Below are 24953 nucleotides of genomic sequence, written 5' to 3'. Positions count from 1 at the left end.
TATCTGAGCGCAGTTCAGATTCCGCCTCGATCTTTTCTTTAACTTGTGCTCCAGCTTCGCATCTTCCATTTGGAAACCTCTGCGAACCTCAGCAACTTCGGATTTTACTGTTTTATGCATCTCAGAAAACTGTTGAGCAACCTTTTTCTTAATATCCTCATGATTGTAATTAATTTTATAATTCAAACTATCCAGATCCTCTTTCAACTTACTGCAGCCAGTCTTGAAGAAAGTTTCTAATTCAGCTTTATTGGATTCTAATTTATTGTCCATTGCCTCAAACCGTTTATTAAAATTGGTTTGGCTGGCCACAATTTCAGACTTTAATTCAGCTGTCATTTTAGCATTACTGGCTGACATTTTTGCATTATTGGCAGCTATTTCTTGTAATATAACATTTAAATCAATAGCCCCAGTATCTTTGGGTTGCTCACTAGCTGGCTTTTTATCACACTCAGGTGGCGAAAAACTAGCTCCAACACCAGAATCATCAAAGCTAAATGAAACTTCTGATTGATCAGTTATATCTAACTTCTCCTGTTTAAACTCTACCACCTCTGATGGCTCTTTCGTTTTTAATTCATCAGATAAACTATCATCCAATAAATTAACAATTTCTGCTTTACTACAGGGGTCTCTATTGTTGAATCATTGCCCCTTCTCACACTACTGTCAGGAGACAATGCTTCATATTTCACTTTAACATTACTATTTTCTTGCATATTTACACTTGAACTGTTGTCTGGATTTACAGTTCCTTCAACAGACATAGGTTCTGATTTAAGCTTAACCTCGGTTTCTTCTGGCAGTTCCATTTCCGACAGTCTTTTAGTGCAGGTTAGTAAAATTTTTAACAGCTTTTCACTTAACTTAGTTCCTTCTGCACGACGTATGGCGTTGCCGGCGCGGCGTACCAGGATTACTGATGCGACGCAGCGCTTTGAACTGCAGACGGCACTCCGACAGCTGTGGTGTGTTTACGTGGCCCGCAACTGCAGGCGCGCCTCTGGTTGCTCCGGCGGACGACTGCGGTGAGGCGAAACTTGCTTCTCGCGATGCCGGCAGCGCCGCTAGACTCAGTGCCAGCTTCGTCAATCCAGATGCGTTGTTAATCCAATTGCGTCGTCCACATGCACACGTAACACTTTCACTGTTCTATTACTTAGTTGCGTGTCGCATTTCACTCGCGAATCCGAATATTTAAAAATCACTTCCACTTTACTCAGTTTGTTTCCCGGCCGATTAGCACCATATGTGGGGCAGCTGGTGGAAATTAATTGTTATATAAATGTAACTTCAGAAAAGATGCAATTCCCTGCTGTTTAACCATATGTGGGGCTGCGGGTGGAATTATGTTGTTTAAAATGTTCCTATTATTTATGCTGTTGTTTTGCCGTTCTCAACACTGGCTCTCTAACTACAATATTGGCAACCAGAAAGTGATTAGCAAAACGTGAAGCCTGTAATTAGAATTTCTAGTGCCCACTTCATCTGAGAAATACACTTATAGCTACAGCTTATAGCTCTGAGGAATTAGGAGATTGTCTGGGATTCATAATCAAAACCGATCGTGTAAAAAAAAGTTCTCTGTATTCTGAAAATCACAGATAAAATAAAAAGAATCCACACAATCTGACTAACAGAGCAGTTCAGAGTCTAATGCGCTGATGCAACTATAACTGTCCAAATTAAATGTTTAAATGAATGCTCGCCATAATTTGATGATAATGTTCATCAAACGCCACGCTAAATAATGGTAGAATGTCCGTCCCGCGGCGGCACGTGAAAATACGACATACGCAAACTGAAGATAGATAATTAAAGTCATCCCAGAATTAATACTTCACTCGAAAATGATTTCATGATTACTCGTATCCCGAGTAACTTATTATGGCATCTGAGGCTGTTTATAGCAATGATACCGATGCGACGCGACTCCCGACACAGATGGTGTGCTATTCAGCGTCTGGAGAGAACTGGGGCTTTGCTTCCTCGCGCAGCGTTCTTATATATAAAGCCGCGGTGCGGACGCCTAAGGGAACGCCTGATCAAATCGGCTCTCCCGACTAGCCGCTGGGCTAGTAATGCACCACATTAAATTATTGAATAAATCATAGCTTCTTTTGCTGATGGCCGATGAAGCTCTCAATTTAAATGTGCAATCAGCACACAGGTAAGTAATCATAATAAAAGTCTGATGTGGCTAAGTCAATTATTTTGGGCGAGAGAATTAATTTAATTACACTACACGCAGTAGACGAGCTCTGAACCTGCCCTTTGGAGATACGCTATCGCTATAGTTTTATAGTTATTGAGTTGAAACTTCTCACATCTTTATGATTATAGTGGATCTCCATTCGACTTAAATCTAAACATCCCAGCCTTATTTATTAGCCTACTTAATCTATCTTGCTTCCTTAAGTCTTAAGACAAAAACCAGAAAATTATGAATTTCAACTAAAATCTTAATTTGTGAGATCCAGAACACTGTTTCTATTAAATTATTATGAAAAAGGAATCGAAATATAAATTTTTAAGTCTCTAGCTCTTTTCTGTTGCGCCAATGATTTTTACAGAAAAACGCCCAAATTTCGAAAATGGTTAAAGTTATCCAACTGATATTCAGCACATATTAATTTAGTATTACTCCTAACATGCTAGAATCGTTTCAGGTTATTTACTTGATTTTTAAAGTACTGCGCAACATTTATGACGTCAGAGCTAGTTACAGCGGACTGGCTGGCACACAATGGAAAGACTGATGAGAATTTATTACGGCATGAGTAGGCTGCTTCCCTACAATACATAAAAAGAAGGACAAAGAAAGTAGGAAGAGAGAGGACTTTAGTTAGCCAGATTCGCAATCGTGATACGAAAGCACGACTGACATCTAATTTGTACAATGAAACTGAAAAGTGAGGTGGTAGAGTGATAAAACAAAGCTATCGTATTCAGGACGATAGCAGTCCTAATCCCTACCCTGCCATTCGCGTTTATATTTTCTCTAAATCATTTAGGATGGCTGCTCAAATGGTTCCCATACCTCGCCAATCCTTCCCTAATAGCCTTCGATGGAAGAGTCAATAATGCAAATAAAAGACTGTCTTGACGTGATGGGAGCTGTTTGTTGCGGGAAGAATATCAGAATGATATGTTTCGCCGGTACCGAAGTAGTCACTGAAAGCAGGTAGTAATTCAGGGGGGTGCTTAATGAAACAGAGTGGGTCCTAGAAGATGGCTACAATACGCATAAAAAAAACTGAGTCAATGGAGTGCTCAGCGGTTTGACATATAGCTACACAGTGTGGTCTGAAACAGCCTGAAAAGCTTGTAAGGGTGTTGCAGAGTAGGTTGTGCTGAGAAATAACTGTTAAGGAAAAAAATTCGATGCGCTGCGCTGTTTCCGAGTTAATTAATGTTTACGTTAGCCAACCAGGCTGTGGTGCACGCAAATTCAAGCGACCCCCTCCCCCCTACCCCCAAAGACTGTGTTGCCAAATGCATTCTTCGTTTGGTTTCCTAAAATCGAACAAGAGTGCGATACCAAAATGTGAGACCAAGCGAGGTGGCGCAGTGGTTAGACACTGGACTCACATTCGGGAGGACGACGGTTCAATCCCGCGTCCGGCCATCCTGATTTAGGTTTTCCGTGATTACCCTAAATCGCTCCAGGCAAATGCCGGGATGGTTCCTTTCAAAGGGCACGGCCGACTTCCTTCCCCGTCCTTCCCCAATCCGATGAGACCGATGACCTCGCTGTCTGGTCTCCTTCCCCGAAACAACCAACCAACCAAAATGTGACATGGGATGGTAGTAACGATCGAACCCGAGCCAGAGGCTGCATGGTCTCGTACCATATCATCTACGCTGTGAGAACAACTGACACTAATTGTTTCTCGTAGGCCGCTTGAATTTGCACTCATAACGACCTGATTGTCTAATTTCAATGTTAATTAGCTCGAAAACGGTGCATGTATTCCATTTTTTCTTAACAATTATTGTCGGTGCATCCTACCTCACAACTCCCTTACATCTACATCTACATCGAGAAGGATACTCTGCAAATCAGTGCCTGGCCGAGGGGTCGTGAACCACCTTCACAATAATGCCCCATTATTGCACTCTCGAACGGCGCGCGGAAAAAACCGAACTCCTGTATCTTTCAGTGCGAACTCTGATTTCCCTTATTTTATTATGATGGTCGTTTCTTCCTATGTAGGCTTGCGTCAACAAAAAATTTTCGCATTCGATGGAGAGAGTTGGTGATTGAAGTTTCTTGAGAAGATTCCGCCGAAACGAAAAACGCCTTCGTTTTAATGATGTTGAAACACGTATGTAACGCAGCAGCGATGGCGAGGCATTGTAGCATCTGTGACCAGAGAGTATGCGCTTGACCGCGCGAGTGTTGCGAGCGGTTCTCAGTCTGTGAGTCAGTCGTTGCGAGTCTGTCAGTTCAGTCGTTGCGAGTCTGTAGCTCTGTCTAGTTGAGAGCAGTACTCAGTCTGTAGTCGTCATGCAGAGCGGTCGGTCAGTAGTAGCAGCCCAGTGCGGTTGTGTGATGTAGGCGGTCGGCAACACTGGTCAAGATGAGGAATAAGGTATACTGTTAATTAATATAATCATTAGATAATGGAAAATTTTATTTATTGTAATTATTCTCCAACAAGTCTCCCAATAATAATTTTTTATTTCAAAAGCATTTTCTCAAAAATTTAATTTTTTATTGAACTCAAGATTTCGTTGCACTTCCCATTTCATTCCACTTCTGTTGAAGAAAAATTCCACTAAAAATCACAAAAAAAAAGAGAATATTATTATTTGCAATGCAGTTCCTCCAAGCGGTGCGCAACAACAAGAGCAGATATGTGACATCCATTTATTCTGAGGTAAGACTTTAATTCTGATTGTTTTACACAGGGCCAAAGACCGATATTTCGGTTTAATTAAATTTTCTTATCACTGAATGGACTTTAATTTTTCATGAGGAATTTATATTTGAGTCAGATTGCGAATTTCACATTTTTGTTGCCATTTTCAATACCTCTCATTGTGGGCGAGGTTACGCTTAGTGCAATGTCCATCAGCATTTGTAATTAGTATCGTCCTATTTTCTTTTAAAATTTTTGTGGGGAGGTTACACTTGGCTCCCATTTCTATTAAGTATTGCTGTATTATCTTTAAAAATTGCGGTGGGGAGGTTACACTTGGCGACACCCAGTCCAGGATCGAATTTCGTTGAGAGTCTTTTGAGCGACAGTCAGATATCTGCTCTTGTTTGCTTAGATATAATTAGGATTTAGCGCAACGCTTTTAATAATATTGTGACTTTCTCTCTACAGGTCAACGGCAATTTGTTGCTTTGTTGTATTTGTGTGTTGCTTTTGCATTGTGTTGATTTGTTTTGTGAAAAATTTTGACTATTGTAAAAATGCCGCGAAAGACTGTGAATAGTGTATCGCGAAGTATTGACATTGAAATTACCGACTTAAACAACGTGACCGATAGTAATTGTGATACGCAACGTAATGATGACAATCCTGCGTTCACTAACAATCAGTGCATTCCAACCACTAATGATGACTTTCACCTTAATGATGAACAAACGAACTCAATTGTCTCGTCTGTTAACTTGACGACAATTGATGACGCAGAATGCTCTATTGTAATGAGCGCTGCAGAGCTTAACACACCCGATTTGGAAAACCCAAGTAACGAACAGACAAATTTGTCTAATGAGTATGAACAGATCACACAAAGTAGGGCGGATTTATTTAATTCCGAAACAATGACTGATAGTATACATTTGACTGACAAACCTTTTTGTAAATCTCAAAATGACCAAATGGTTACAGTAAGCGAGAAAGTTCCAGATCCACCACTAAACAGCACAGAGAATATAGTAGGTGATGTTACTAAGAATGAAATTAGAGTATTGGCACAACAAATGGGTAATGTTACTGAGGCTCAAGCTATCGCATTTTTACTACAACTCAGTGAAGAACTAAATAAAATGTTCAAACAACAAAATGAAAATTTTAGACAACTTAGGGAAGATATCAAACAAGATAACAAAAAACTCAGACAACAACTTGATGAAATTTTTGACAACCATTACAAACAACTTAGCGAAACAATTGATAAAAGTGTCGGTCTCACAAACGAAAAACAAGACGACCGTAAAGAACAGAACAAACAAGTTAGTGAGCAGATTACAGCTGTTACCGTGCAATGTCAGGACAGTAAGGAACAACTACGTGATGATACTAAGACTTGTGCTAATAACAGTAATGAAAAGGTTGGCACTGTTGCACAAGAATTAAGTAGCACACGTGTAGGCACAACCGAATCACATAAAGACGAGATTATTGCAGTCACTGAACAATGTTCAGCAAACGAAACACTGATACACGAAATTAATGCAGTCACTGAAGAATGTCCTAAAAACGAAGTACAGATTTGCGACGAAATTAATTTAGAGTCAGTGGAAGTTTCACACACTCCGAATACGGAAGATGACGAGAAATTTGCACGACACAACAACCATATTGACGAAAGTATTAAAGTAACAGAATTAACAATTATTTCAGTCACCAATACGTCACAGAATCCGCCACGTTGCGAGCATTTATCAGAGTCACGCAGCGTGTATAATGTGAGCAATTTACAGCAACTACGCGACTTAAAATCCGAAAAGCCACGCGAATTAAAATCTGAAAAGCTACACAACTTAAAGTACGAAATGACACAGACGAGCGGATTCACACACAAGCCTGAGCATGTTATCAAATTCAGTGACGAGAACGTTGATTATGAGCAATTTGCATTTGTAAGAAAATGTAAAGAATTTAATAATGGCAGAACACAAATACACGATTTGAGCGGTATACGACAATTTGTTTTTATGTTTTCACCGCTATTGCGTGTAATGCAGAAACTAGCTTTGAACCAGATGCGACAATTTATTTTTGTATTTACAACAGCATTGCCTATAATGCAGAAACAAGAATTAACATGGATACAACTACTTGCTTTTGAATTTTTACCGCTATTACTTGCAACGCAAAAGCTAAAATTTATTCGCAGTGCGTAATAGACCTCAGGGGATTCATTACGCTTTAATGAAGATGTGCCGTAGCGAGCATAGGGCCCCGAGCTGTAGTAGTGCTGTTTCATCTTTAGTTTTCTGCACTGCTGCCTTTTCTTCTACTATCCTTTATATCTATCAAAACTGCTCTTTAACTATTGCTCTATCTAGGATTAAAAATATGTAATGAAAACCCGATGTGACAAACTTTTACCGAATGTGACAATTTTCAGTAGGCACTCCCGTAATGACAAATACCGCCGTAATTTTAATTACAGATAAAATCGTAATCATCAGTATGTGTAAAATTATTAGTAACAGGAACCACATTTTTGTAACAATAGATGTTTTTTCACCGCAACAACATGAAAGTCAGCCGCTTAGCATACCTAACCAACAATGCAGTCTACAAGGTCAACCAAACTTTAATGTTTCGCCGCGTGCACGTATAGTCTCAGCTACAACAAATAGTAACGCACGGCAGCAAAGAAATAACTACGTACAGACAACACACTATTTCAACTCGTATCGCAATGCGCCGTATAGAAATTACTATCAGGACCGACGTAAAAAGAATGATGAGCACAATTTTCAGCGTACATTTAATAACAGTCGATCTTATGAGCAGCAACAACATCAGCAACAACAAATAATCATGAATGGAACAGACAATAGGTGTCATCCATAGCGTAACACGTCAGTATGAAATAACAGAACAGTTCATATAGTGGATATGCCACAACATTCTCCCGTAAATAATAGCACGTACGACAGAATTTAATCAGATACAGCACAGATTGCATATTACAGTAACGCAAACATTACCTTTGACACGCAGAATTTTGCTCACGAGAATGTTATTTGAAACATGCTCTGTTGAATGCTCCACTTTTATCGCACCCAGATCTTACTAGAAATTTTTCCATTGCCACCGACAGTTCCAATACCGCTTTAGGCGTACACATTTTTCAGGAAATTGAAGAAGATGGTTCAACAGTTATTAAAAACATCGCATTTGCAAGCCGCATTTTGTCACCCGCTGAACGAAATTATTCTGTTACAGAACTTGAAACATTATGTGTTGTATGGGCTTTTACGAGATTTAGGCACTTTCTTTATGGCAGACATACCACCGTCTACACAGACCACAGAGCGATACAATTTTTACTTTCGGCTAAATTCACACACGATAGATTAAGTAGATGGAAACTGTATTTACAGGAATTTAATTTTACAATAGTTCACATTCCCGGCACGCAAAATGTTGTAGCAGACGCACTATCGCGTTCTCTCGGCAACAATCAGCAAGACGTAGCAACCAACTTCTGCAAAACAAATTTCAGTGTCATGTACATTCAGCAAGTTGCATTTGAAAACTTTATTTCATCATCATTACAGGACATAGCGCAAGAACAAAATAAAGACAATGTGTGGAAAGAAATTAAACACCTTTGGCTAGATAAGAATAATGTTACGATTAGAAACCACTACACTGTACGCAATGACATTCTGTTTCGCCGCTCTCATCCTGACAGTAACAATTGGTTATTATGCATTCCTGACGAACTGGTTAACAAATTAATTTGGTACACTCATTTAAGTTACGCACATTACGGAGCACGAAAATGTTTTCTTATACTGAGACAGAACTGTTATTTTGCCAACATGGAGAAACGTATACGACGAGTTTTAGCGTCTTGTAAAAATTTGCCAGAAAGCTAAATCAGACACCACTTCACATATTCCTCCGTTATATCCCATTATACCTGTTAAATTAAGACACATGGCCGCAGTAGACATTTTTGGTCCGATTCCGAGAACTAACAGAGGTTTTTGCTACATATTTGTCGCTGTTGAGCTTACTTCAAAATTTGTTACTTTCACTCCATTACGCAAAGCTACTGCTAAAACTGCTTCGAAAGCATTTGTAAAACATTTTCTATCTCATGTAGGGCATGTGATGAAAGTAATTTCTGACAATGGATCTCAATTCCGTAGTAGCGTATGGACACGCATGTTACGAGCCAGAAACATTTCTCCGATCTATATATCCAAGTACCACGCTTCTTCGAACCCTTGTGAAAGATTAATGAAAGAAATTGGTAAGCTGTGCCGAATATACTGCCACAAAAGACATATTGATTGGGATACACACATACTCTCATTCCAAGATGTAATTAATTCTATTCCAAATGAATCCACTATGCTATCTCCGACTGTTATACTGAAAAACGTTGAACCACCGAACAAAATTAAAGAATTAATAGAATTTCCCAAAAGTCGTCGCCTACGACACCACGAAATAATTGACATTGCGCTGAACAACATCAAACGTGCCGCAGAGCGCCGGAGAAGACAGCAAAAACAGGTTTGTACACGCCGCGTCTTTCACGTTGGACAGAAGATACTAGTACGTACACACTATTTATCCAGCAAATTAAAAGGTAAGTGCGGTAAATTTGAACTTCTATACGCAGGTCCATATCGGATTCGCAGCATCCCTCACCCCAATGTTGTACACGTCGAAACTTTGAGAACCAGAAAATCGAAAGGCAATCACCATATCTCAAACATTAAACCGTTTATTGAGTGAAACCACTGTATGATTCAACACACTATGATGCCATTTACTAATGCAATTATTTCACTTGACTAATTACTGATGATTATCGTATTTTTTCTTGGCAAGTGCCCGGCAAGGTAAGGTTAGCAGGTCGCTCTTCTTGTCGTTACACATCAGACCGTGCATATTTTTCCAGATGAATTTACACATTTATGACTATTTTTGCAATTATATTTATGTGACTACTTATTGATGATTATCGTATTTTTTTCTTGGCAAGTGCCCGGCAAGGTAAGGTTAGCAGGTCGCTTTTCTTGTCGTTACACATCAGACCGTGCACATTTTCCATTTTTTGTGTATATGACTGTACTCCAGTTTTGTTTGTATGGACTATGAAATAGTTAAGATATAACACACACCAGTCGACTTTGACATTTTTTTTTGCCTTATGACATCTCAACATCGTGACTGTTTCACATTTTTTTTTGCTGCTGCATTGTATTATTCTGTGTATATTTTTGCATTTGAACACTGTCAATGTTTTTGACATATTACGTTTTCTGTCATGCTATGCTGTATGGTTAATTGTGTCACTATAAACCAGTCATTATTTAGTGGGTATATGATTTAAATGCAAGACATTCATCTTTGTTCATCAATTTCAGTAAGAAATGATGTATGTAAGAAATAAATTCAACAGAAATGGGAATTTCACCTACGGAATAAACGAAAGGAGATGCAATAACTTTATGAGGAAAAGTAAATGGATCAGGATTAACAAACATTAACAAGAATATACTATACTCATCGAAGAATAGCAGTCTTAACTAATTTTTTCTTTCAGAATACAAGGTGATTGATGCAGGCTGTCAGACTGAACTACACATCTTAGTTTTAGTGATGAAATATGCTGGAGATAAGGAATAGTTATGTAATGAGTAATGAAGTGATTTTTTGCAGATGATAATGAATACTGATGAATAATGATGAAGGATATGGTATTATGAATAATGAAGTTTTTCTTTACAGGTGATGATAATGGTGAAGTTATGATGATATGGATAATAAAGTTTTTTTCTTTACAGATGAGGATAATGTTGAAGTTATGTATTTATGCTACGTAGTTATTTAAGTATTTGTTGCAGTTTGCTTTGACAGCAGGTGTTACATTGCATAGTAGGATGACTGAAAGTTTTGGAAAGGACAGCTATGGAACACATTTTTATACACGCTTCACTGCCTGTTAATTCGAAGTTCACTTCTTTTCAGCATAGTGTGCGTTTCTTCTTTCAGGTCAATAATCCGTTTTTGTAATTTTTCCAGGAGAAGTTTTTTTCATGATACTTACTAAACCTGTTACTTATTATACCTGTTCTAGTACTTGCATTTTTATATTTTTACCCATTTGTGTCTATCATTTATAAATGTGATCACATGTACTGCCTTGTTACATAATCTTGCTACAGCTGACTCATGACGAATGACGTTACCTATCCTCATTTGCAGCAATAGGTCAAAAGCAAAAAGTATTATGCCTCAGCAATTAATTATCGATCCCAACGCAATGCATTGCTACCAAAAAAATGTATTACCAGTCCCACATAATGTCACTAGTTTATGATAATTCTGAATAATACTGATCAACTCTGAATAGCATGTCACTTGAGTAATGACCTCTTAATGAGACTATATTCAAAATAATGCTTTGTCACTAGCTAATAACTGCCACTGTTTATTGTAATGATATTACTTATAACGCCTGTGATTACTAATGATTTGACTGTAATTAACTGATTTTAATAATGACTTTGTAATGGTCTGAATACTACTGAAGGAGGAACACTGTTTATTGTAATGATACCACTTATAATGCCTGTGATTACTAATGATTTGACTGTAATTAACTGATTTTAATAATGACTTTGTAATGGTCTGAATACTACTGAAGGAGGAACACTGTTTATTGTAATGTTACCACTTATAATGCCTGTGATTATTAATGATTTGACTATAATTAACTGATTTTTAATAATGACTTCGTAATAATTTGAATAATACTGAATGATGATTCTATTCAATACTTGCTGGCCACTGAGTGCCAATAATTAATGTCACTTGAAGAATTGTTATTAATTATGCCATTAATTAGCCCTTTTTTCCATGTTGACTTTTCATGTTTTGGTTAATAGCCAATGAGTGCCAATAATTTGTATCACTCAATGTATTATGTTAATGCTAGGCCAATAATTGACTCTCCTTTTTAACTAAGACTTCTGATGAACATTATTCTGTCTTACTAAATATACTTTGTCACTGGCGAAGGACCGCCACTGTTTATTGTAATACGATTACCCATGATGCCAGCTAGTGATTCTTAATAGATTGTAATGACACATAATTAATTAACTATGGTACTGTTTAATAATGCTTTGTAATTAATTAAGGCTAATAATTCTTACTATATTGAAATGACAAATGATTAATTAATTAACTGTAATTAGACAAATGATTAATTCACTGTAATTAGACAAATGATTAATTAACGACAAATGATTAATTAACTGTAATTAGGAAAAGGCTAATGATTATTGGAATGACAAATGATTAATTAACTGTAATTAGGAGAAGGTTAATGATTCTTAATTATTCTCTGTAACTGAAAAGAATGCGATTATTTCATAATGCGTTGTAACCAGGAAAAGAAGGCTACTGATTCTATGTACAACAATTAATGAACATTTTTCTGTAATACTACATACTTGGTACAGAAATGTTCAATAACTGGGCTATGAATGCCACAAACTACTAATTAAGTCTGTAATTGTCAATATTATGTGACTTGATGTCCTTCACCTCATAAGCTGACTACCCTGAATTACTGCAATGTCCATTTGTCCTGTTTATCCTAGTGATCATGGAGCACTATCTTTGGTTTTGCACTAATTCTACGTTGGTGTGCCTTGTAAGAGTGTGGTGTTGACACGACATGCTGTCCACCACCATGAGCGATGAAGACATTATTATGGTCCCACTGTTTGGTGTACGTAATGTACTGCCAAAATGAAAACATGGAACATTACTACGACAGTTCAGTGTCTTGGCTACAATGATAAATTCTCATGGGAAAAGAACTTCAAGTTGTGTCACTTGGTGTTGTACTTCTGTGGAAAGATATGGACTTTCAGAGCAGCTGTGTGCAATCTAAAGTGCTACAACCATGATGCAATCCTTCCCTTCCCTATCCTGATTCTTGTCACATAAAGAAAAAATTTTTTGGTAACATCATTTATGTTCATAGGTTATACATTTTTCGATTCGCTAAACTCCAGTGTGAGTACCCTTATGTCACTGGTCGACATGATGTTTGCATTATGTTTATTTGTTGTGAAAATACTAAAGACATTTTTCAGTGCATATGCACTTTGGACATGATTTTTTTTTTTGCAATTATGTTTATTTGTTGTGAAAATACTAAAGACATTTTTCAGTGCATGTGCACTTTGGACATGATTTTTTTTTTTTTGCCATTATGTTTATTTATTGTGAAAATGCTAAAGACATTTTTCAGTGCATGTACACTTGTCAACATAATATTTTTTGCCAGTCTGTTTATTTGTTCTGAATATGCTAAAGAATTTTTCAGTGCCTGTGCACTTTATCTGTCAAAAAATTTGTATATACTTTTTTCTGATTTGCTACTATGTTTAGTATTCACATTTTATCTTTGTCTGATATATTTTGTACTTAGTGCGTGTGCACAACATTTAAATATTCTGTAAGTTGTAGAATTTTGTTAGTTAAAGAAAAATTTTGCCGCGCTTGGCAAGTCCAAATGACTCACCATCGCTGCCAAATTTTTGCCCTCCCAGTGGAGGGTTATGAAACACGTATGTAACGCAGCAGCGATGGCGAGGCATTGTAGCATCTGTGACCAGAGAGTATGCGCTTGACCGCGCGAGTGTTGCGAGCGGTTCTCAGTCTGTGAGTCAGTCGTTGCGAGTCTGTCAGTTCAGTCGTTGCGAGTCTGTAGCTCTGTCTAGTTGAGAGCAGTACTCAGTCTGTAGTCGTCATGCAGAGCGGTCGGTCAGTAGTAGCAGCCCAGTGCGGTTGTGTGATGTAGGCGGTCGGCAACACTGGTCAAGATGAGGAATAAGGTATACTGTTAATTAATATAATCATTAGATAATGGAAAATTTTATTTATTGTAATTATTCTCCAACAAGTCTCCCAATAATAATTTTTTATTTCAAAAGCATTTTCTCAAAAATTTAATTTTTTATTGAACTCAAGATTTCGTTGCACTTCCCATTTCATTCCACTTCTGTTGAAGAAAAATTCCACTAAAAATCACAAAAAAAAAAGAGAATATTATTATTTGCAATGCAGTTCCTCCAAGCGGTGCGCAACAACAAGAGCAGATATGTGACATCCATTTATTCTGAGGTAAGACTTTAATTCTGATTGTTTTACACAGGGCCAAAGACCGATATTTCGGTTTAATTAAATTTTCTTATCACTGAATGGACTTTAATTTTTCATGAGGAATTTATATTTGAGTCAGATTGCGAATTTCACATTTTTGTTGCCATTTTCAATACCTCTCATTGTGGGCGAGGTTACGCTTAGTGCAATGTCCATCAGCATTTGTAATTAGTATCGTCCTATTTTCTTTTAAAATTTTTGTGGGGAGGTTACACTTGGCTCCCATTTCTATTAAGTATTGCTGTATTATCTTTAAAAATTGCGGTGGGGAGGTTACAATGTCCATCCCAAATCCTGTATCATGTCTGTGACACTTCCGTCCCTACTTCGCGATAATACAAAACATGCTGCTCTTCTTTGAACTTTCTCAATGTATACCGTTAATTCTATCTAGTAAGGATCCCTTACCGCGGAGCACTATTCCAAAACAGGACGTACAAGCGTAGTGTAGGCGGTCTTTTTAGATCTGTTACATTTTCTAAGTGTTCTGCCAATAAATCGCAGTCTTTGGTTTGCCTTCTCCCAAAATTTTCTTCGTGTTCTTTCCAATTTAACTTTTTCGTAATTATAATTCCTAGGTATTTAGTCGAACTCACGGCCTTTAGATTTGACTGATTTATCGTGTAACCGAAGTTTAACGGATTCCTTTTACCACTCATGTGGATGATCACACACTTTTTGTTATGTAGGGTCAATTGCCAATTTTCGCACCATACAGGCATCTTTTCTAACTCGTTTTGCAACTTGTTTTAATCTCCTGATGACTTTACTAGACGATAAACGACAGCATCATCTGCAAACAATCTGGAAGCGCTACTCAGATTGTCTCCCAAATCATTTATGGAGATAAGGAACTGCAGAGAGCCTATAATACTCCCTTGGGAAACGCCAGAAATCACTTCTGTTTTATGCGATGATTTTCCGTCAGTTGCTTCATACTGGGACCTCTCTGACAGGAAATCACGAATCCAGTCACATAACAGAGACGATATTCCATAAGCACGCAATTTCACTACAAGTCGCTTGTGCGGTGCAGTGTCAAAAGCCTTCTAGAAAAAAATTGGAAATTTGTGGTAGGGTCTTATGGGAACAAACTGCTGAGGTCTTCGGTCCCTAGGCGTACACACTACTTAATCTAACTTAAACTAACTTACGCTAAGGACAACACACACACATGCCCGAGGGAGGACTCGAACCTCAGACGGGGGCAGCCGCGCAGACCGTGACAAGGTGCCACTGACCGCTCGGCTACCCGGCGCGGCTAAGCCTTTTGCGAATCTAGAAATACGGACTCAATTTGAAATCCCTTGCAAACAGCACTCAACACTTCACGTGAGTAAAGACCTAGTTGTGTTTCACAAGAACGATGTTTTCTAAATTCGTGTTGACTGTGTGTCAACAGACCGCTGTCTTCGACATAATTCATTATGTTCGAATATAATATATGCTCAAAAATCCTGCTGATTATCTAAATTAATGATACGGGCTTGTAATTTTGTGGATTACGACTAATACCTTTCTTGAATATCGGTGTGACTTCTGCAACCTTCCAGTCTTTGTGCACGGACCTTTCGTCGAACTAGCGGTTGTATATGATTATTAAGTATGGAGATATTGCATCAGCATAGTCTGAAAGGAACCTAATTGGTACAGAGTCTGGACCGGAAGACTTGCTGTTATTGATTCAAGATGCCTCACTACTCCAAGGATACCTACTTATAAGTTACTCATTTAGGCAGCTGACCTTGATACGAATTCTGGAATATTTACTTCGTCTTTTTGGTGAAGGAATTTCGGAAGCCTGCGTGTAATAACTCTTCTTTGCCAGCACTGTCGTGGATTGTATTTCCATTGCAATCGCGCACAAATGACGTTGGTTGCGTCTTGCCGCTAGAATACTTTACATACGACCAGAATCTGCCAGGTTTTGAGACAATGTTTCGTTGTGGAAACTATTATAAGCATCTCGCATTTAAGTCCGCGCTAAATTTCGAGCTTCTGTAAAAGACCGCCGCTCTTGGAGATTTTGCGTTCGATCAAATTTGGCATGCATTTTTCTTTGTTTCTGCATCAGTATTCTGACCCGTTTTGTGTACCATAGTGGATAAGCTCCGTCGTTTGTTAATTTATTTGTTACAAATCTCTCAATTACTGTCGATACTATTCCTTTGAATTCGAGCCTTGCAAGCTTTTCAGACTTATTCTGACAACCCTGTACAGTACCGCTGTTACAACCTCAGAGGGGGGTCAATTTGGACCGACCGACCAAAGTGTAGTCCTCGGCCAGTGGCGTCATATATGTGTATAAGCGCGCGGGGAAAGGGGTGCGGAGGAGGGGTTTGCGGGATGGGGTGGGGGTGGGGGTTAAGAGGGGGCGTGTGGTTAGTATACCGGTCTTCCGGCCGTAGTCGGCTTTGCAGACCTTAGATCCGCCACGTCTCATTCAAGCAGGCCCTCAGTTGGCATCACGAGGTTGTATGGACCCTGTTCCTGTCTTCCCACTGGGGAGAAATCCTTCACATTACCGGGAATCCAACCCGTGTTCTCTGCACAGCACTCAGCTACTACGGAGGCAGACAAATGGCGGACGTGCTCGATCGAGCATCAGCATCCCTTCATGTCCTACAAAAATATAAAAAACTCTTCCCTTTCGATCTGAAAAAGAAATTAGTACAAACGCTTATACTCCCAATCATTGACTACAGCGATATTATCCTACAAGGCCTCTCTCAGGAAAATTCCCGACGTCTAGAACTGGTCACGAATGCCTGCGTCCGATATATCTGTGACGTTCGACTTTTTGATCACATTTCACCAGCATATGCAAAATTGTCCTGGCTGCGTGCAGACAAACGCAGAGATTTCCATACACTCTGTCTCATCTACTGCCTTATAAATGTACACTGTCCCTCATATCTCTCCTCGTCCCTAACACTCATGTCGGAACAACATGACAGAAACACACGTTCCCATCATAATAAAAACCTCTCCGTTCCACTGCATCGCTCAGTCACCTTCTCCAAGTCCTTTACAGTAGCGGGAACCCGACTCTGGAATAACCTCCCTCGTTATGTTAGAGAACTTAAAAACATGACCGGCTTCAAAAAACAATTAATGACGTATCTACTTAAGCAACAGTAATGCCTTCCTCTGTACATGAGTGCACTTCACCTCATTACTTCCCTCTCTCCCCCTCCTTAAACCTCCCTTACCCAAAACTCGCTATACTAGTAAACATCTACTTTACACACCAAAATATTAATGTACATCTGCACAAACCTTCATTACTATTGCGAATCTTTCTCATGTTTGTCATTATTATTTGTTTTTTTTACTGTTATTATTATTGCTTTCACCATAATCTGTATGTATAGCACCTGATGTAAAAATACTGCCAGCATTTACTTTATTAGGTCTTAGTCATGTTTATCATTATTATTTGATTTTTTGTTTTACTGTTATTATTATTGCTTTTATCATAATCTGTATGTATAGCAACTGTTGTAAAAATACTTCCGCATTTACTTTATTAGGTCTTAGTCACTAGTCTTTATTCATATTGTCACTAGAGTAAGCTAATTTTCTCATTTAAACTATGTTCATGATGTTACTCTGATGTGTGAAATGCTGCATGTGTGGAACACTGGTCCGATGTAAGAGAGGGCCTGATGGCCCTAATCTGATCAGGTTAAATAAATAAATAAATAAATAAATAAATAAACTTGGTCGAGAGACTCCTGAAGAAACGAAAGAATTTTGCTTTCTCGAAAGCTGATTAGATAAAGGAAGATGCGATAAAGACATACCAGCAAGGATTACACAAGGGAAAAGGGCTTCCTGTGAAAAGAAACAGCTGCTGAACTCAGAAAAGGATTACTGAAAAGCTATGTTTTGCGGAAATTTCTGTGTGCGAAACGAGGACAGCGAGGAAGACAGGAATGAAGCGATTGGAAGCCTTTGAAATGGGGTATTACAGGAGACAGATTGAAGGTCAGAATTGATTGATCGAGTGTGGAAAGAAGAAATGCTGCAACGAGTCATTGAGATGAAATATCTAGCAGGAAAATGAACAGGTAGAATGACTGGACAGATATCATGACATGCGCCACTGCTGAAAATTGTAGTTCAGGAGTGGTGGAGCGACTGTTGACAATACAGGATGCAACTGTTTTGTAGAAACGCCAATGACAGCTGGAATGGATAACTGCATTAAACATTTGAGGTGATGGATGAACAAAACAACAACATTGAAAAAGCCGCCTGAGGACAGCAAGCCAGTAATATGTAAGTGTTGCAGTACCTCATTGTAGCCCATCATGCCAGCCTCCTTGGTGTACGGTCCAGCGGTGCCGGGTCCATTTGTCGGAGCCCCGACGCCGGTGTGGGCGGTGCTGGCTAGAGTGAACGTCCTCCCGTAGGTGCCCATGCCCAGGACAAGTTTTGAGGGGTCTGCGCCATTCTGGATCCAGTAGCGCACGCTGGAGTCCTGGGGGCCACACAGAAGTAAGAAGTGAGCGGCCATTGTCCTCCCCGCTTCGCTTTGGGAGTCTCCAGTTACGGATTGGAGTAGGAGGGCAGGGCGTTGAGGGCGGCGGGGGAAGGGGGCAGCAGCCACTCACCACGTTCAGCTGCCTCTCAGCCTCCGTCTTGTCAGCAGAGCTAGCGTACAGCGGGGAGTTTTGACCAGTCTTGTTGTCCCACGATCCGTGAAGGTCGTATGCCATCAAGTTGATGAAGTCCAGGTATCTGTCGAAAGTTAAGTGATGAACATGTTTCGCTACTGTCTCCACGCTGATAATGGAAAGATGGGTACACTTATGTGACTCGTCGTTTCAACTTACCTACATAATTGGGGTACATCGTAAGCAGTCCCAACTAGGTAACGACCAACACCCACTGCAGCCGTCAGCAGGTAACCGTGTTTATCAAATTCTCTTCTCAGCTCCTTGAGCAGTTCAACAAACGCCACCTGAAACAGAATTTTCCAATGCGTCATTTCTCCTGTATCCGTAAGCTCGCGGTGTGGATTATCCGACCTGTGGATAATATGAGCATACTTCAAAGATTTTTGAAAAAATAAAAAAGTAAGTCTGAAGCATTCTGTTCTAATCAGAACGAATATTTTCTTCAAAATATTTATTATCACGAAGACGTAGATGACGAAAATATTCGCGAGTGGGTACATAGCGATGCCTATGAGCCGGGATATGAGCAGGTGCAGTGAACGTGGTGTGGACGGCAGAGAAGAGAGCGAAGCCCTGGTGATCGAGATGATATTATCACGCACACTGAACTGCATTGCCCTGTTGTTAGAGTATTCAGATGAGATTCGTTTGACGATAGCAATGGTTTGACTCTCCAAAAAATGAGAACCATCGTCGTGAAAAAACTGAATGGAAAAAAGAAAAAAATGGACGATCCTTTTTCTCAAAAGTAAACTGAAATCGGTGTGTGAACTGAAATGCAGTGTCATTTTGCAAATAAATTTTCAATTTCCAGCGAGCAACGCGTAAGTAATGCAATGCGCTTCCAAATGTGACATGCAGCACGCTTTGTGAATGCAGTAAACAAGAGCAGCAGTTTCCAGTGACAGGCTGATTCAGTATGTGACATCTAGCATGTTTTGTGAATACAGTAAGTAGCTGTTTCCAGTGACAGGCTGATTCAAAGGATTGCGCACACACTGAAGGAGCTGATAGAGTACTCGAAATACAACAACTCTGTAACAGGACCTTGTGGTCTTGGAAGTAGTCCTCAGGCAGTGAAAGTTTTGGAATGTCAGGAAGAACAAGGACAGTCAATGCACACTTGCCGAAGTCGAGCAACTGTTAGAGGGTATCTGACGTAACATGCGTCATCATATGTGGATACAACTAGACGGAGCTCGGGCATCCTGCTTTTCTGTGCAAGTAGGTGATGTTCTCAGTACCACATATTCCAGGCGTTGGCTCTGAGCACTATGGGACTTAACATCTGAGGTCATCAGTCCCCTAGAACTTAGAACTACTTAAACCTAACTAACCTAAGGACATCACACACATCCATGCCCGAGGCAGGATTCGAACCTGCGGCCGTAGAGGTCGCGCGGTTCCAGACTGAAGCGCCTAGAACCGCTCGGCCACAGCGGCCGGCCCAGGCGTTGAACCAGAAGGGGAAGACCACATGTATATGGCCACCGAGCTCTCCTTATGTAACGAGGGTTTTCTTTTTTTTTCCTGTATCAGAACCCTCGTGTACGTGACACCAGTTCCCAACGAAGGAACAATTCTTTCCAGAATACTTGCAGCGTCTGAAGAGGTTGGTGCGACTCCTAGTGGACTTGAAAGACTTGGAAAATTGCCCTAGAGGTTTCTAATAGGATATTATGCCTGTACTGAATGCGATGATCGTCATTTTGACACCTTCGTTAATGTACAACATTAATGAGTAAACATTGAACATCTTTGTCGTACTTAAGTAGCGCGTGCATCGACTGTCGTTGTTGTTCTTCACATTCCAAAGCTTTCACAGCTTCAGGATTACTTCCAAGACCACAAGTTCCCATTCCAAAGTGGTTGTATTTCGATTCCGCCATCAGCTACTTGTGTTTGTGCGCCACCTTTTGAATCATCTATATACGGGGTGATTCCGTCATGATGTTACAAACTCTCAAGGGTGATGGAGAAGGATAAGCGAAAATCGTTTTAATATCTCTGACAGTGGAATCATGTACCTGTACTATTGTCGCTGCGACTTCACGAGAGGCAGCTTTCAGGGGCGCAAGTATGCACATAAACAAGAAAAAATTATCTAGTAAACATGGGCTGAAAAGTGCATACATCGGAAGCTATGTGCATTTGGTCAGTAGAACACATGTGTTTCACAGTAGCGAAGATGAGCAAGTGCTCACAAACCATAACGCATCAATTTTAGAGCCCATGTTACCTGACAGTTTTTTGCTGTTTGGTCGATGCTACCACCTCTAAAGTTGCCTATCCTGCAATCTTAGCAACAACAGTAATGGAACATGTATTCCACTGTCATAGGTATCAGAACGATTTTCGCTTATAACTTTAGACTAGGTCTTCTGGAACTGCGTCACTTACGTCAAATTGATATATTTACCCCTCCTCCATTACCCCTGAAAGTCTATAACACCAATATGCTGCCGATATGGTTGCACTATCGGTCGGAGGATGGCATTCACGTATCGTACAGTCGTTACAGCGCCTTCCATGAGCACTGGCGGTGTACGTCAGTTCCACATAATGCCACCGCAAAACAGCAGGGAACCTCCACCTTGCAGCACTCGCTGGACAGTGTATCTAAGGCGTTCAGCCTGACCCGGTTGCCTCCAAACTCGTCTCCGGCGGTTGTCTGGTTGAAGGCATACGCGACACTCGTCGGTGAAGAGAACGTGAGGCCAATCCTGAGAGGTCCATTCGGCATGTTGTTGGGCCCATCTGTACCGCGCTGCATGGTGTCGTAGTTGCAACGATGGACCTATCCATGGACATCAGGAGTGAAGTTGCGCATCATGCAGCCTACTGCGCACAGTTCGAGTCGTAACACGACGTCCTGTGGCTACACAGAAAGCATTATTCAACATGGTGGCGTTGCTGTCAGGGTTCCTCCAAGCCATAATCCGTAGGTAGCGGTCATCCACTGCAGTAGTAGCCCTTGGGCGGCCTGAGCGAGGCATGTCATCGATAGTTCCTGTCTCTATGCATCTCCTCCATGTCCGAACAACATCGCTTTGGTTCACTCCGAGACACCTGGACACTTCCCTTTTTGAGAGCCCTTCCTGGCACAAAGTAACCATGCGGACGCGATCGAACCGCGGTATTGGCTGTCTAGGCATAGTGGAACTACAGACAACACGAACCGTGTACCTCCTTCCTGGCGGAATGACTGGAACTGACTGGCTGTCGGACCACCTCCATCTAATAGGCGCTACTCATGCATGGGTGTTTACGTCTTTGGGCGGGTTTAGTGAGAGCTCTGAACAGTCAAAGGGACTGTGTCTGTGATAAAGCATCCACAATCAACGTCTATCTTCAGGAGTTCCGGGAACCAGGATGATGCAAAACTTTTTTGATGTGTGTAGTAGTTAGGTTACAGTATATGTCGAGATTCATTGCAATTTAGCTCAGCGCGTCATTTCTTTTGAAAATCATTATTCGAGCACGTAGAAACTGTAAAAATATAAGAACTTCAAATCGGTAGAATTACTACAACCAGGAGAGTTTACATATGTTTCAATGGCTCACTGGATAGGCTGACGGTTTATGAACGTAAAGGACGAGAGTTCGAATCTAAATGGAGTCAATTGTCATTTTTTTCATTTAGACCTGTGCTGGTAATATTTTAGACTTTATTTTGCTACAAATTGTGTAGTTGTAGGCTTTTTTAGGTTCTACATTATTTCAAAAGATTCCATTTATAATTGAAAATTGATGTGTTTTTTTTAATTACTTCGACCGCCTCCTGCTGTCTCTATAGTTTTCAGGTAAGAGAAACGTATTAGCTGATTGTCATACGTCATAGGTCTGCTTCAAAATGACTGATATGTATGTTTGCGACCCAACCATTGGTCTCTTTGAAAAACGCTGTTAGTGCATTTGAGGCAGGACTAACTAAATACGGCATCCGAGGCTGTCTATAGCAATGATACCGACGCGACGCGACGCGACAAGACTCCCAACACAGATGGCGTGCTATTCACTGTCTGGAGAGAACTGGGGCCTTGCTTCCTCGCGCAGCATTCTTATATATAAAGCCGCGGTGCGGACGGCTAAGGGAACGCCTGATCAAATTGGCTCTCCCGACTAGCCGCTGGGCTAGTAATGCACCACATTAAGTTATTAAATAAATCATAGCTTCTCTTGCTGATGGCCGATGAAGCTCTTAATTTAAATGTGCATTCAGCACACAGTTAAGTAATCATAATTAAAGTTTGACGTGGCTAAGTGAAATATTTTGGGCGAGAGAATTAATTTAATTACACTGCACGCAGTAGACGAGCTCTGAACTGGCCCTTTGGAGATACGCTATCGCTATAGTTTTAGAGTTATTCAAATGAAACTTCTCATATCTTTATGATTATAGCGGATCTCCATTCTACTTAAATCTAAACATCCTAGCCTTATTTATTAGCCTACTTAATCTATCTTGCTTCCTTAAGTTTTAAGACAAAAACCAGAAAATCATGAATTTCAACTAAAATCTTAATTTGTGAGATTCAGAAGACTGTTTCTATTAAATTATTATTGAAAAGGAATCTAAATATAAATTTTTAATTCTCTAGCTCTTTTCTGTTGCGCCAATGATTTTTACAGAAAAACGTCCAAATTTCGAAAATGGTTAAAGTTATCGAACTGATATTCAACACATATTAATTTAGTATTGCTCCTGGCATGCTAGAAATGTTTTAGGTTATTTGCCTGATTTTTAAAGTATTGCGCAACATTTATGACGTCAGAGCTAGTTACAGCGGACTGGCTGGCACACAATGGAAAGACTGATGTGAATTTACTATGGCGTGAGTAGGCTGCTTCCCTACATGGTCACCCATCCAAGTGCTAGCCAAGGCCAACAGCACGTAACTTCGACGATCTGACGGGAACCGGTATCACGACTGCGGCAAGGCTGCTGGGAAGTTAATGAGAATAAGCTTAACTTATAGATATCAATTAATGTACAGTAAAAACTTCCTACATTAACACTACTTAATTCAGTCATATAATTTTCACTCGGAGTAATACCTCTAACTTTCCGGAAAGGAAAGGAGCGTCTGGTCCCCGGCATGAATCCGCCCGGCGGACTTGTGTCGAGGTCCGGTGAGCCGGCCAGTCTGTGGATGGTTTTTAGGCGGTTTTCCATCTGCCTCAGTGAATGCGGGGTGGTTCCCCTTATTCCGCCTCAGCTACACTATGTCGGCGACTGCTGCGCAAACAAGTTCTCGACGTATGCGTACACCGCCATTTCTCTACCACGCAAACAGTGTGCGGGCATTTGCCACGACGGACATTTGCCATGCCGGACATTTGCCACGATTTTACCTGCTCTGAAGGGTTGGGTCCCTTGTCTCTCCCTCCTCCTCCTCCTCGTCGCTGTCACGCAGTAAAGGTACTTACTGAGTCTTTCCGCTGGTTTACTTAACATAGGACCAGAATCTCTTTCGATTTTCCGCCACATTTCTAGAGAGGCTTTCGTTGTGGAAACTATTAAATGCATCTCGCATTCAAATCCGCACCAAATTTCGAGCCTCAGTAAAACTTCGCCAATCTTGGAGATTTTGCGTTCGTCTAAATTATACGTGCCTTTTTCGGTGCTCCTGCAGCCGCTTTCTGTCGTGTTTTGTGTACCATGGGGCATCAGTTCCATCTCTTATTAATTTATTTGGTAGGAATCTCTCGAGTCCTGTGGATACTATTTCTTTGAATTTAAGCCACATATGTCAATCTGTATATTGAGAAAGCAATAAAGGAAACAAAAGAAATGTTCGGAGTAGGTATTAAAATCCATGGAGAAGAAATAAAAACCTTGAGGTTCGCCGATGACATTGTCATTCTGTCTGAGACAGCAAAGGACTTGGAAGAGCAGTTGAACAGAATGGACAGTGTCTTGAAAGGTCGGTATAAGATGAACATCAACAAAAGCAAAACGAGGATAATGGAATGTAATCGAATTAAGTCGGGTGATGCTGAGGGAATTAGATTAGGAATGAGACACTTAAAGTAGTAAAGGAGTTTTGCTATTTGGGGAGCAAAATAACTGATGAGGGTCGAAGTAGAGAGGATATAAAATGTAGACTGGCAATGGCAAGGAACGCGTTTCTGAAGA

At 40.2% G+C, this 24953-nt stretch overlaps 1 protein-coding gene across 2 annotated transcripts in view; it reads right to left on the bottom strand.

Moving 5' to 3' along the window:
- Window positions 1-24953, bottom strand: part of LOC124795109 (acidic mammalian chitinase-like) — a 76277-nt gene that overhangs the window by 18529 nt on the left and 32795 nt on the right. For both annotated transcript variants that reach the window (XM_047258961.1, XM_047258960.1), the window contains exons 5-7: window positions 18971-19098; window positions 18749-18875; window positions 18430-18615 (exon numbers count right to left, since the gene is read on the bottom strand). In XM_047258961.1, the coding sequence (XP_047114917.1) occupies window positions 18430-18615; window positions 18749-18875; window positions 18971-19098 (441 nt within the window). The remainder of the gene's footprint in view (window positions 1-18429; window positions 18616-18748; window positions 18876-18970; window positions 19099-24953) is intronic.

Source organism: Schistocerca piceifrons, chromosome 4 (assembly GCF_021461385.2).
Source record: "Schistocerca piceifrons isolate TAMUIC-IGC-003096 chromosome 4, iqSchPice1.1, whole genome shotgun sequence".
NCBI lineage: Eukaryota > Metazoa > Arthropoda > Insecta > Orthoptera > Acrididae > Schistocerca > Schistocerca piceifrons.
This window is presented reverse-complemented; position numbering and strand designations above follow the sequence as displayed.